Here is a 12,324-nt window from a genome sequence, read left to right on the forward strand (position 1 = left end):
GAATCCAAATTTTCTTGGAATTCACCAGTATCATCACTCCTTAAATATCTTGTTTCTTTGCTTCACTATAGTTTCTCATCAATTCCTTCAATCTGGAACAACTGTAACTATTTTCATATATATATATATATATATATATATATACACGTATTTAGAGTTTTGGAATTAGGGATCAACTTATTCCAACTTCCTCATTTTAGAAATGAGACATCTGAGAACTAAGAAGGGTCAGTGCATTGCCCAGATTTCACTGTTTAATCCCTGGAAAGTCTTAAATCAGAGCCCAGGCCTCCCCTCTGAATCAGTGATATTTTTTCTGCTATGCCCCACTTAGTTCTATTTAGAGTAGCTGTCAATATCCTCCCTCTATAGGTAGCCCATCAACTAAACAAATATGTACAACCTTTGTGTCCTCTTGAGATGCTGGTCAGTCTTTCCAGTTGGCACAATCTCAGCAACTCTTAAGGGCTCCTCATACCCTCCATCAGCTAACAAAACATTTCTCTAGTGTTTATCAAATCATGAGCTGACTTGGGTTGTTTCTCCTCTTTGGTTATTATGAATAGTGCTTCTCTTAATATTTGCGTACAAGCCTTCGCGTGACCAGTCTTTTCAGTTCCCTTGGGTATATACCTAGGAGTAAAGTTGCTGAGTCATATGGTGGTTTATCTATGTTTAACCATCTTCCAAAGTGGCTGCACCAGTTTACATTCCCATGAGTTAATGTGTAGGAATTCCCATCATTCCACATCCTTCTTTATTTCTGAACAATAAAAAAAAGTTTATTTACAAAATTAAAAAAAAGTTTATTTACAAAAATAAAAAAAGTTTATTTACAAGACTTGAATTGTCTGATTCAAACATTTTAGAGAAAAAAATGGGATGAAATTCTTTTCTTTATAAAGACAGTATAGCCAAAATGGTTTTAAATTCTAGGTTTTTGCCAGAAAGTGGAATATATCTATTAATATAATCTTTTGACTCAATAGAGAGTTAAAAACCTATCAAGTCTAGAAAAACTTTTCTTTTTTTCTTTCTCTCTCTTTTTTTTTTTTTTTTACTGAAATACGTATCGATTTCCCCCACTTCTAGTTCCAGGCGCTGTTCTTACTGAATCCATCCAAGGAAGTACCTTTGAAGAGAAGATATTCCTTCAATGGCGAGAACCAATTGAAACCTATGGTGTCATCACTCTCTATGAGGTAAGATACACCTTGTTAGTAATGTACTTTTTTACTATAACTTGTCTGATTGCTCACCTATCTAGTATTTAAAAATACATAGCGGCATCATGCCTTTTAAGAAGTGGAATGCTTTCACTAGTTATAATGGTTACTGAATAGAAGCAGAAATAATTAAAGATGGGTTTTCAAATTATGAATAATTTCAGGATGTATACTCACAGTGATTTAGATGTGTCCAGATTACCTGTTATTGTATGAAAAGCCACAACATGACATAGTTTAAAAATGACTTTTTTTTTTTTTGCTTTTTTTGCCACTTGATTTTTTTAATCGAAGGATAATTGCTTTACAGAACTCTGTGGTTTTCTGTCAGACATCAATAGGTATATACATAATGTATAATCATCCATAGGTACACCCATGTCTACTCCTCCCAAACCTCCCCCCTACCCCAGCCTTCTAGACTGTCACAGGGTCCCTGTTTGAGTTCCCTGAGTCATACAGCAAATTCCCATTGGGAGACCCTGATGCTGGGAAAGATTGAGGGCAGGAGGAGAAGGGGATGACAGAGGATGAGATGGTTGGATGGAATCACTGACACAATGGACGTGGGTTTGGGTGGACTCTGGGAGTTGGTGATGAACAGGCGTGCTGCGGTTCATGGGGTCACAAAGAGTCGGACACAACTGAGCGACTGAACTGAACTGATCCATTTTACATGTGGTAATGTAAGTTTCCATGTTACTCTCTCCATATATCTCACCCTCTTCCTCCTCCCCTCCCTAAAATCACCTTTATTAAAAACAATGTGTTCTGTAGTACATATTAGTTTGGGCTTCCCAGATGACGCTAGTTGTGAAGAACTGCCTGCCAATACAGGAGATGAAAGAGACACGGGTTTGATCACTGGGTCAGGAAGATTCCCCTGAAGGAGGAAATGGCAGCCCACTCCAATATTCTTGCCTGGAGAAATCTCATGGACAGAGGAGCCTGGCGGGCTACAGTCAATAGGGTTGCAAAAAGTAGGACACGACTGAAGCAACTTAGCAGGCATTCGCGGTATATACATTATTTAGGAGGCAACCATGGCCTCCTGTCCTTGCCAGCTCTAAACTCCTCTGAAAGTGAAAGTGAAATCACTCAGTTGTGTCCAGCTCTTTGCGGCCCCCTGGACTGTAGCCCACCAGGCTCCTCCTTCCATGGAATTTTCTAGGCAAGAGTACTGGAGTGGGTTGCCATTTCCTTCTCCAAGAGATCTTCCCCATCCAGGGATCGAACCCAGGTCTCCTGCTTTGTGGGCAGATGCTTTACCATCTGAGCCACCAGGGAATCCTTAAACTCCTTTACTCCTGAATTATAGAACCCTGATGATCCAATTAGCAGAGTCACTAGACATTGTCTTGGGTTAGCAACAGAATAATTTCTCTTGGTTTCTTATAGACTATAGACTTCTGTGACATAGTTTTGCCTGTTGATAGCAGAGCAGAACCTGATGACTTGTTCAGGGGGAAAAAATGACAGCCCTAGTGGGGTGGCAGTCATCATCACCTCTGTATGAGCATGATTTCACTCTGCCTATTGTCATAGAAACAAGCAGGTGCATTTTTTTCAAGCTAGCACTTATATGAATGCAAATTCAACAAAATTATATGTTGTTAGGTTTCTGAAATTTGCAGCCTTTCTTCCCATGGGACCTTTACCTGAATACCTTTCAAAGCTACTGACAAAGCTGGGAAAGATTTGCTGTCAGACAGTCATCACTGGTGACCCGTCTCCCTGACCCAACTAGCCTCACAGTTATGCTTCCTTGTACCTTTGGAAAATTGGTATTGAAATGCAAAAAAAAAAAAAAAAAATGTTGTTCATTGAAAGCTAAACAAAGTAAGAGGAAAGGAAAAAAGTTGATTTTCGTGTGGAATGATTGACACTTTCCTAGGCTGCTTCATGGTAAAAGAATAGAGTGTTATGAAAATTCATGCCTCTGCTTTTGTAGAGTTGTTTTTTACAATCAAGTCAAACAGGTTCTTTTTTAACTCTGTGATCAGAATCTTTTAGTTAATACTTTTGGCCCCATGACCACTTTTTAGTTCTGCCTTCTAGATTCTTATCTTAGGATAACAGAATATTTTACTAAAAAATATACAATCTTTGAAATCAATGTTAAGTTCCAAGAAATTGGTCCACTTTCCTGAAAGCCACATGTTGATATCTAAGCAGACAGAAAATAAAGACAAGATTCTATTTTTCTGATCCCATGGAGCATAATCTTTGTATAAGAAGTAGCTTTTATTTTTTTAAGAAGTAGCTTTTATATAAAAACAATAGGAATCATAATTCAGAAACAGAACCCATTAATCTCTCTGATTCAACAGCAAAGATGTCCCAGTTGACACTGATCTAAACGCTACTACAAAAGGGCTGTGTGAATGTGTCATAAAGTGAAGTGAAAGTTTCTCAATCATGTCCAACTCTTTGCAACCCCATGGACTATACAATCCATGGTATTCTCTAGGCCAGAATACTGGAGTGGGTAGCCTTTCCCTTCTACAGGGGATCTTCCCAACCCAGGGATTGAACCCAGGTCTCCTGCATTGCAGGTGGATTCTTTACCAGCTGAGCCACAAGGGAAACCCACTGTGTCATAAACCAGGTCTTAAAACTCAAATATAGGTAAGAAGAGGGCTTCCCAGGTGGCGCAGTTGGTAAAGAATCTGCTTGCAATTCAGAAGACGCAAGAGATGCAGGTTGATCCCTGGGTCGGGAAGATCCTTTGGAGGAGGGCATGGCTATCCACTCCAGTATTATTACCCGGGAAATTCCATAGACAGAGGAGCCTGATGGGCTCTAGGCCATAGGGTCACAAAGAGTTGGACATGACTGAGCAACCAAGCATAGTACAGTATCAAAATGCAAACACCACATATCGAGCCTGGTTAAGGAAGTTTATCAGTTATTACTAGCTTCCCTCATAGCTCAGTTGACAAAGAATCCGCCTGCAATGCGGGAGACCCCGGGGTTCGATTCCTGGGTTGGGAAGATCCCTGGAGAAGGGACAGGCTACCCACCCCAGTATTCTTGGGCTTCCCTTGTGGCTCAGCTGGTAAAGAATCTGCCTGCAATGCAGGAGACGTGGGTTCAATCCCTGGGTTGGGAAGATCCCCTGGAGAAAGGAAAGGCAACCCACTCCAGTATTCTGGCCTGGAGAATTCCATGGACTATACAGTCCATGGGGTTGCAAAGAGTCAGACATGACTGAGCAACTTTCACTTTTCCCCAGTGCACAGGAATACATGTCCCAGTATTTTCATTGTCCCCACTAACTGTATATGGCCTCCAGGCTGTTAGTCATGAGAGTAACACATCAACAAGCGTTAAAAAAAAAAGAAACCACTTAGTATGTATAAGATGCTGGAAGAGGACAAACTATATAAGATCCCTCCCTCCTCTTTTAGAAGTAAGCAGTCCCGTCAGCAACTAAGTATGGAAAAGAATGAAATGAGAACCACGTGTTGCTTCTATGCAGCAGTGCGTGCAAGATTGTCAGGCACATAGTAAAGAACAGTCTGGAGTCGTCAGCTGATTGGGGATGTAGACAGTCGGAGCATTGAAAATCCCTCAAAACGCCCAGCCTGGAGAGCTGGGCTCAGTGAGCCAGGGTCCCCTCAAAGGAAGAAAGTCAAAGTGTTAGTTGCTCAGTCACGTCCGACTCTGGGACCACGTGGACTGTAGCCTATGTCCCTGGGATTCTCCAGGCAAGAATACTGGAGCGGGTTGCCATTTCCTTCTCCACGGGGTCTTCCCAACCCAGGGATTGAATGCAGGACTCCCGAAATGCAGGCAGATTCTTTACTGTCCGAACCACCAGGGAAGCCCAATGAGACAGATCAAAGGGTGGAGAGAAGGAAAATTGAGGGGCCTGTTTGACATCAGTGTTCCAGGCCTCCTGTGGTACCATGCCAGTTGATATTCATTACTGCTTCTGCCATGATTTTCAACTGGAATGGAAGGAGCTGTGTGTATGGAATTTTCTTTACCCTGTGAACCTTCTGATCCATCACACCTGCTTCTGCTGATACTTTCTTTCCTCCTAACACCTTCCCCTCATTCTCCTTCTAAGGCACTTCTGCTGATCTTTCCTACATTTCAGTCAAATTTTGAACTTTTCCCTGAAGTATCCTAGGTTCTTGTGTCCCCTGGAATCAGATTGTTGCTTCCTCTGATTGCTTGCGCATGCATTGAAGGACCTAGTTAAGGCTGGCTGGCATTGCAGCCATGGTCGGAGATGGGGTGTTATCCCATTTTGGTTCTCTAGGATTTGAAACTTAGTCATGAGAGGGGAAGATGATGCTGGAGTGCCACAGGCCCCAACCTGCCAATCAGAAATCACCCAGTGTGTGCTCCTTCCATCTCACCTAATTGATCCCATGTGTGGTCTGCCTGTCAGTTTGTTTTCAGCATGGGCTTTGTATCAAGTCCCTGGGTTCACCCTGGAACATCAGGGTTCTTTCTTAATAGAGGTGTTGTTAGAATCGACTTGGCCCTCAGCCAGAGAAATGGCCAAGTGTGAGCTGAGCCCTGGACTTCCCTCCTGGGAGTCCCTGCTGGTCATCCACAGCCTGGTACTTGCTAGGCACTTCCCAGACATGCCGAATGAGCAAATGAAAAAATAAATACTGAAAAGGCACATTACACTTGGGTGCGAGCGTGGAGCTGGGTGCCCTTCGGACATACCACTCAGGAGGAGAGGCACTTACTGACCATTATCAGCTCCTTGCAGGCCGTGGAGTTCAGAGCCAAGTTCACTCTATTTCCAAGGAACCTTTTTATCCCTGGAATTCAGACTCCCAGGGCTCTGGATGAGTTTTAGGATGGAGGAGCCTGGTAGGCTGCAGTCCATGGGGTCGTGAAGAGTTGGACACGACTGAGCGACTTCACTTTGACTTTTCACTTTTATGCATTGGAGAAGGAAATGGCAACCCACTCCAGTGTTCTTGCCTGGAGAATTCCAGGGACGGGGGAGCCTGGTGGGCTGCCATCTATGGGGTTGCACAGAGTTAGACACGACTGAAGTGACTTAGCAGCAGCAGCAGCATGCACTTTCCAACATTTTGTGTCCACTTGGACACAACAGAGTTGCTCTTTAGGGATTTCTTAGATGAGGGAGAGGGTTCGCTATTTTTTTATTTTAAGAGGAGTTTATACAGGCATTGTAGTGGCTCACTGGTAGAGGATCCACCTGCCAGTGTGGGAGATACAGGTTGATCCCTGGGTCAGGAAGATTTGTTCCCTGGAGGAGAGCATGGCAACCCACTCCAGTATTCTTGACTAGGAAATCCCATGGACAGAGGAGCCTGGCCGGTTACAGTCCATGGGGTCACAAAGAGTTGGACTTGACTTAGCAACTAGACAACAACAAAATGTGCATTGTTATGGGTCAGGAAGAGAGAATTTGTGCTTTTAAATAAATTATTGAGGGGTGTTACCAAAAGAGAGTTAAGAAACCCAGTCTAGCTGATCCTGCAAGGTCATGGCTAGAGGTGAGCCCAAACCCCTCAGCCCTGGTAAAACAGCAAGTTCTCTGATGAAGCCTTTGCTGTTTGCTTTGCTGTTGGCAGCAGCAGAGCGGACATCCTCCTCGCTGCACTGTGAGCGTGTCTGTGAGTGCTCACCTGCTCTCCCTGGGAGTTCTCAGGAGAACATACACTGAGGGCCAAATACTTACCTATCACAGTAGGATCAAAAAGAATAAGGTATCACTCTTCAGAAAAAAAAAAAAAGAGAGACAGTTGTATGGAAAGTTTGAATTCCTTTGTCATGTTTAATCACGATTTTAGACCACAAAGAGTTCTTAGCGCACTCCATGAGTTACTGCCAGATGGATGGTGGGGACACCGTCACAACTCCAGGGTTTAGCAGATCCAGAGATCCTCAGAGTGGGATTGGGAAGGATTTATGAATACGCGGAATGTGAGCTCCAGCTAGAGACAGGGTAGACAGGTCTTTGGTTTCAGTCTTGAACTCCCAGCAGTCTCTCTGAAATCATTCCCTTCTTGTTGTGTTCAGTCATTAAGTCATGTCGGGCTCTTTGTGACCCCCACAAACTGTAGCCCCCAGATTCCTGTGTCCATGGGATTCTCCAGGCAACAATACTGGAGTGGTAGTCATTTCCTACTCAAGGGGATCTTCCCAACCCAGGGATCAAACCCACATCTCCTGCATTACAGGTGAATTCTTTACCACTGAGCCACCAGGGAGGCTAGCATGTTCCAATTAGGCTGTGTCGTAACTTCTAGGTTGCATCTCTCTTTAATCCACCAGATTGCTCCCCCCGCCACCAGTCAGTCATCACATCGAGTCACCATGTGAGACCCCAGCCCAGAGCACCGTGCTTGGCACCCAAGAGACATGCAGTAGAGATGTTGTGAATGAGTGAAGTAATGGACTTGGGGGGAGTGGTTATGTTGTCACAGCTTAGATCTGCTTTCTCTGGGGCTCTCAGGGTGGGAGTCAATGTAAGCAGCTAGGTACACAGAGGTGGCATTGAAGTCACTGGACAGGAGCACGAGTGGACTCAGTCTTACTCTTTACTCTGAGGAACCTTGAGAAGGAAACCAGCGAGAGGGTTAACAGCAGATCTGCTGTCAGACTCTGATGGTGTCGTGCACGGCGGTGATTAATACATACAGCAAACATTTTCTTGCCATTGCTTAGTTGATTCAATCTAAATATTCTCTCAGAGAGGTCTCCTTAATTATAATGACATGGTGTAAATATAAGAAGAAAGAATGTCAGTTATCACTTGGTATAATAACAGTGTTAGTGTTCATGCACATAAATTATAAGTAACTTTAACCTATTCGAAAGCAAGAAAAGTGCTCAGTTTTGCAATTTAAAACTTTTGAATATGCTGCATTTAAAAATTATATCATTACAACCAGGAGAAGTTAGTAATCACCCCTAAAATGCACGTTCTTGAGAAGTTGATGAACTACTTAGAGTGAAATTCTTTCAAGCATCATTTGAAAGGGCAGAATTTAAAAACACCTATGTTATATTTATTTTCACACAATCCAGACTCATCCAGGGTGCTTTGAACACTGTTATGTGATAAACATCATGAAAACTTCCAGAAATGCACTGAGTCCAAAATGGCAGCTCCTAGTTATTTGGGCATTTTAAGTTTTAGTTAATTCAAATAAAATGACTCATAGCCATAGAAGATGAACTTATGATTACCCAAGGGGGAAAGGGAAGAAGGGATAAATTAGGAGTTTGGGATTAACAGACTGTAGGCTCCCCGGATGGTTCAGTGGTAAAGGGCGGATTCATGTTGATATATGGCAAAACCAATACGATATTGTAAAGTTAAAAACTAAAATTAAATTAAAAAAAAAAGAATCCACCTGCCAATGCAGGAGATGTGGGTTCAGTCCTTGAGTCAGGAAGATCCCCTGGAGAAGGAAATAGCAACCCACTCCAGTATTCTTTCCTAGGAAATCCCATGGACAGAGGAGCCTGGTGGGCTGCAGTCCATGGCCTCACAGAGTCAGACACGACTGAGCACATATCCACCTTGTTGTTTAGTTGCTAAGTTGTCTACATCAACTATACTTCATTTTTTAAAGGATTTTTTCAAATAGTAATAAAGTGAAATAAAATGTTCAGCTTCTCAGTCTCACCAGCCATGTTCCCTGTGCTCCATGGCCACTTGTGATTAGGGGCCACCACGCTGAATAGTGCAGAATAGAACCTTCCCGTCCTGACTGTCCTACTGGACAGCTTTGCTCTGAAGAACAAAAGTGAATAGGACACTATCACAAACACCACAGTCATCCATCAAGAGCTGCTGACGAGCGTCTAGGATTTATTTTTGGAGCAGATAACTTTGCCCACATGGAGTAGAACGCTTAAAAGTACTCTTGTTCCCAGTAGACAGTAATCCTCTTCAGTATAAAACCAGACTCTGGCCCCTGGGTGAGAGATGAGGCCCTCTCCTTGTCGGGTCTTATCTGTTTGAGTTGGTTGTCTATTTTGTTATTTTGTTTTAAGCCATCTGTAATGTAGTTTTCCAACATGACATTTTGAAAGCAAACAACTTCAAGATATTAGCTTAAACATGAGCTCATTCTTTATGTTCTAATCTACTGGCTTTCAGTTCCTCTGTCTATAAAAGTAATAACTCGTAACAGTTTTGGCTGAGTTCCTGTGCCCGTTCTCTGGGTCCAGGATTCTAAGAGTCCAAGGGAACAGGAGAGCTTATCATCAAGCATCTGACAGTGCATGCATCACGAGGGTTTATTGGATAAAGATGCCATCTTGGTCCATCTGCCCAGACACTTCATCACATTCTTATTCTCTTACAGATCACCTACAAAGCAGTCAGTTCCTTTGACCCAGAAATAGATCTATCCAATCAAAGTGGAAGAGTTTCAAAACTGGGAAATGAAACCCACTTCCTGTTTTTTGGACTGTATCCAGGAACCACGTACTCCTTCACCATCCGAGCCAGCACAGCTAAGGGCTTTGGACCCCCGGCAACAAATCAGTTCACCACCAAAATATCAGGTATCATACATTCATGAGCTTTGTCTTTTATCAGAAGTAGCCTTCGAGTACTTTCTCATTCCCGTTGTCAAGTGTGCAAAGCTCACCCAAACGTACACATAAATTTGTATTTGGGAATGTATGAAAATCAGACTCATGAAATTTGGTAAAATGCTACAAATATTTACCAGCCAGGAGCTTCAGATCGTCATCCTGGTCGGGAAGTAGGCACTGATTCAAGAGTGTATATTGAAGAACTTTAATGTGAACAGAAGATCCTGTTCTGAGGACCCTCTGCCCTCCTCCATCCCAAGTTCCCAGAGCAGCCGGGTTGGGAAAATGTCTGTAAGGAGATCTCTCATGATGAAATGCTCAGCAGAAAGGCAGCTTTACGTGGAGTCCCTTCCCGAAGGCTCAGCCTTCCCTAGACCTTGACCATTAGTGGTTTCACAACCAGAAAAGAGAGGTGACTACGGGCAGCGGGGAGCAGGGGGAGCCAGGCACTTATACCTGCCAGCTCTTTTCTTGTAGAGACTCAATTATGCTACCCAACAAAAGACGTAACTTGGGAAATATTTCTGGGCACGTGCGACTGTGCAGAAAATGTCTTTGAGCTTCAGACTAGAGGAAATGGAGTTACCATCTGGTGTGGGAAATGCAGCAGCCATAAGCACAGTTCCAGGAACATTTTTCTCTTCCATTTTCCCCCTTTGGATCCAAGTGCAGAAGTATTTGAGTTTGAGCTGTAACTGGTTGGGGGTTAGAAGAGCAGAGTGGAGGTGAGGGAGGTCACTTCTCATCAGTCAGGGTTAGCCAAGTGATAGCCTGATTTTCATGCCTGTTGTCCCTCATCCCTAGTTTTGTGAAAGGTTTTACGTTTTCCTTTAAAACCAAAGGGAGAAAGATAAACTCAAGTACTGTAAGCATTCTATTAGGTTTTGAGAGAGCAGGAAGGTTTGGAATTTTGATTTTAAGCAGGTATAGCTTAAGGGATAACTTTGCATTGTATAAGAGTTCATTTATGAGTACAAACTTAACTTGAAGTTTAATAGGCACTTGACAGTTGATAGAAAGTTTTAGCTTATAAAAGCAATGTAGAGAATAGTAAAAGAGGAAGAATACTTGGGAGGTTGGGAAAATGACATTAAGTGGTACAGATGGGTGAAGAGAAAGACCACTGGGCATGGAATCAGAAAATTTGAATCCTAGCTATTATTTTCCCAAGTACTTCTTCTCTAACCTTGATCTAGTGAATTTACCCTGGATGTAAATCAAAATGGTATTAATCTGGTGTATGAATTTATCACAGAGATTTAAAGAGGTCATGTGTACCAATGTACATAGCTTCACATCCCCCTTCTGGGGGTAACTTCTCCCCATGGAAATCCTATTTCCAAGGTTATTATCTTTAAGAGGCTACTCTTTTAGAAACTAATTCATTTTTCCCATTTGTGTTAGATAAAAGTTCTGGTTAGCATGAGTCTGATCACTCTTAGCTCATCAAGTTCTGCAGCTCTGTCCCAAAGCAAAGCCAGTTAACATCTTAGTTATGCTGGAAAGGTTCATTAGCAGTAAATATTTGATTTTTATAGTTCAAAAAAAATTTTTATAGTTTATGGACCCCCCCATTTTCTCCTTTCATGGACTTCCAAGAACTACTCTCTACACAAAATGTGATTTCTGTGTCATTAATTGGAGTTCATTTTTGGTAGAATTTGAGCTAATTTTAGTGCTGAGAAAATCCAGTAAATGGACCTGAGCTGTAATCCATGTCTTTTACAATAAAAGCTTTTTATATGTAAGAGATTTTAGAAACTGTATTTGCAAAAAATGATCTTTAATGTTCTCATCAGGTACGTAGACCTGAGGGTCTTAAAAAGGCCATGTTCCCGCACCCCCAGCATCACAGTCTTCATGAAATGATGTGTCGTGTCCACAGTGATCACAAAATTATTCAAGAGCTCCGTTATCTTGTCGTAATTAGACTTAATCTAGAAAACAAAGAATGCCCAGAAATGGCCTTGGAAATAGGAATTGTGCTGCAAAGAGATTGAACATTTGTAGAATTATATTTGCCCCACTCTCTTTGTCTGTAATCCCTTTGAATTCCCGTAATAACCCTACAGGATAATTTCTCCTGTTTTAAAAGATGAGTAACCTGAAGCTTCAGAGATAATAATTGTCCCTGAGCTTTCATGCTGGTCGAAACAAAATGCAGCAGAAAGTCAAACCCAAGCCTTTCTTACTTCAACTCAGTATCTTTCTCTCAGTCATACTTTCCAGAAGAGCCCACAAGTGGTCATTAAGTCCAGCAAGGCCCTCTGACTCCTAAGGACCTCTTCAAATCTTGGATGAACCTTTGGGACACTAGAAACCTTGCCTTAGATGGGAGAACTGAAATGATCAGTTTTATGATCTTAGCAATTATTTCTTAAATTTGCATTTAATTTTTTGAGAAAAACATATGTACATAAAAACACACAAATTAAACTTATTTTACAATTTGCAATATAATTGCAATGATGTGCATGAATGTATGGGTGTAATGGCTACATCCATCAAGGGAGAACCGAAATCAATAAACAGAGTATTACCA

At 42.2% G+C, this 12,324-nt stretch overlaps 1 protein-coding gene across 6 annotated transcripts in view; it reads left to right on the top strand.

The window, feature by feature from the left end:
- PTPRM (protein tyrosine phosphatase receptor type M) overlaps nt 1-12,324 on the top strand; it is a 665,820-nt gene that overhangs the window by 381,578 nt on the left and 271,918 nt on the right. For all 6 annotated transcript variants that reach the window (XM_086373140.1, XM_086373135.1, XM_086373137.1 and 3 more), the window contains 2 exons: nt 1,093-1,202; nt 9,548-9,749. In XM_086373140.1, the coding sequence (XP_086229266.1) occupies nt 1,093-1,202; nt 9,548-9,749 (312 nt within the window). The remainder of the gene's footprint in view (nt 1-1,092; nt 1,203-9,547; nt 9,750-12,324) is intronic.

The sequence above is a fragment of the Bos grunniens genome, chromosome 24, assembly GCF_055505025.1.
Source record: "Bos grunniens cultivar Pamir isolate PY7600 chromosome 24, Bosgru_T2T1.0, whole genome shotgun sequence".
NCBI lineage: Eukaryota > Metazoa > Chordata > Mammalia > Artiodactyla > Bovidae > Bos > Bos grunniens.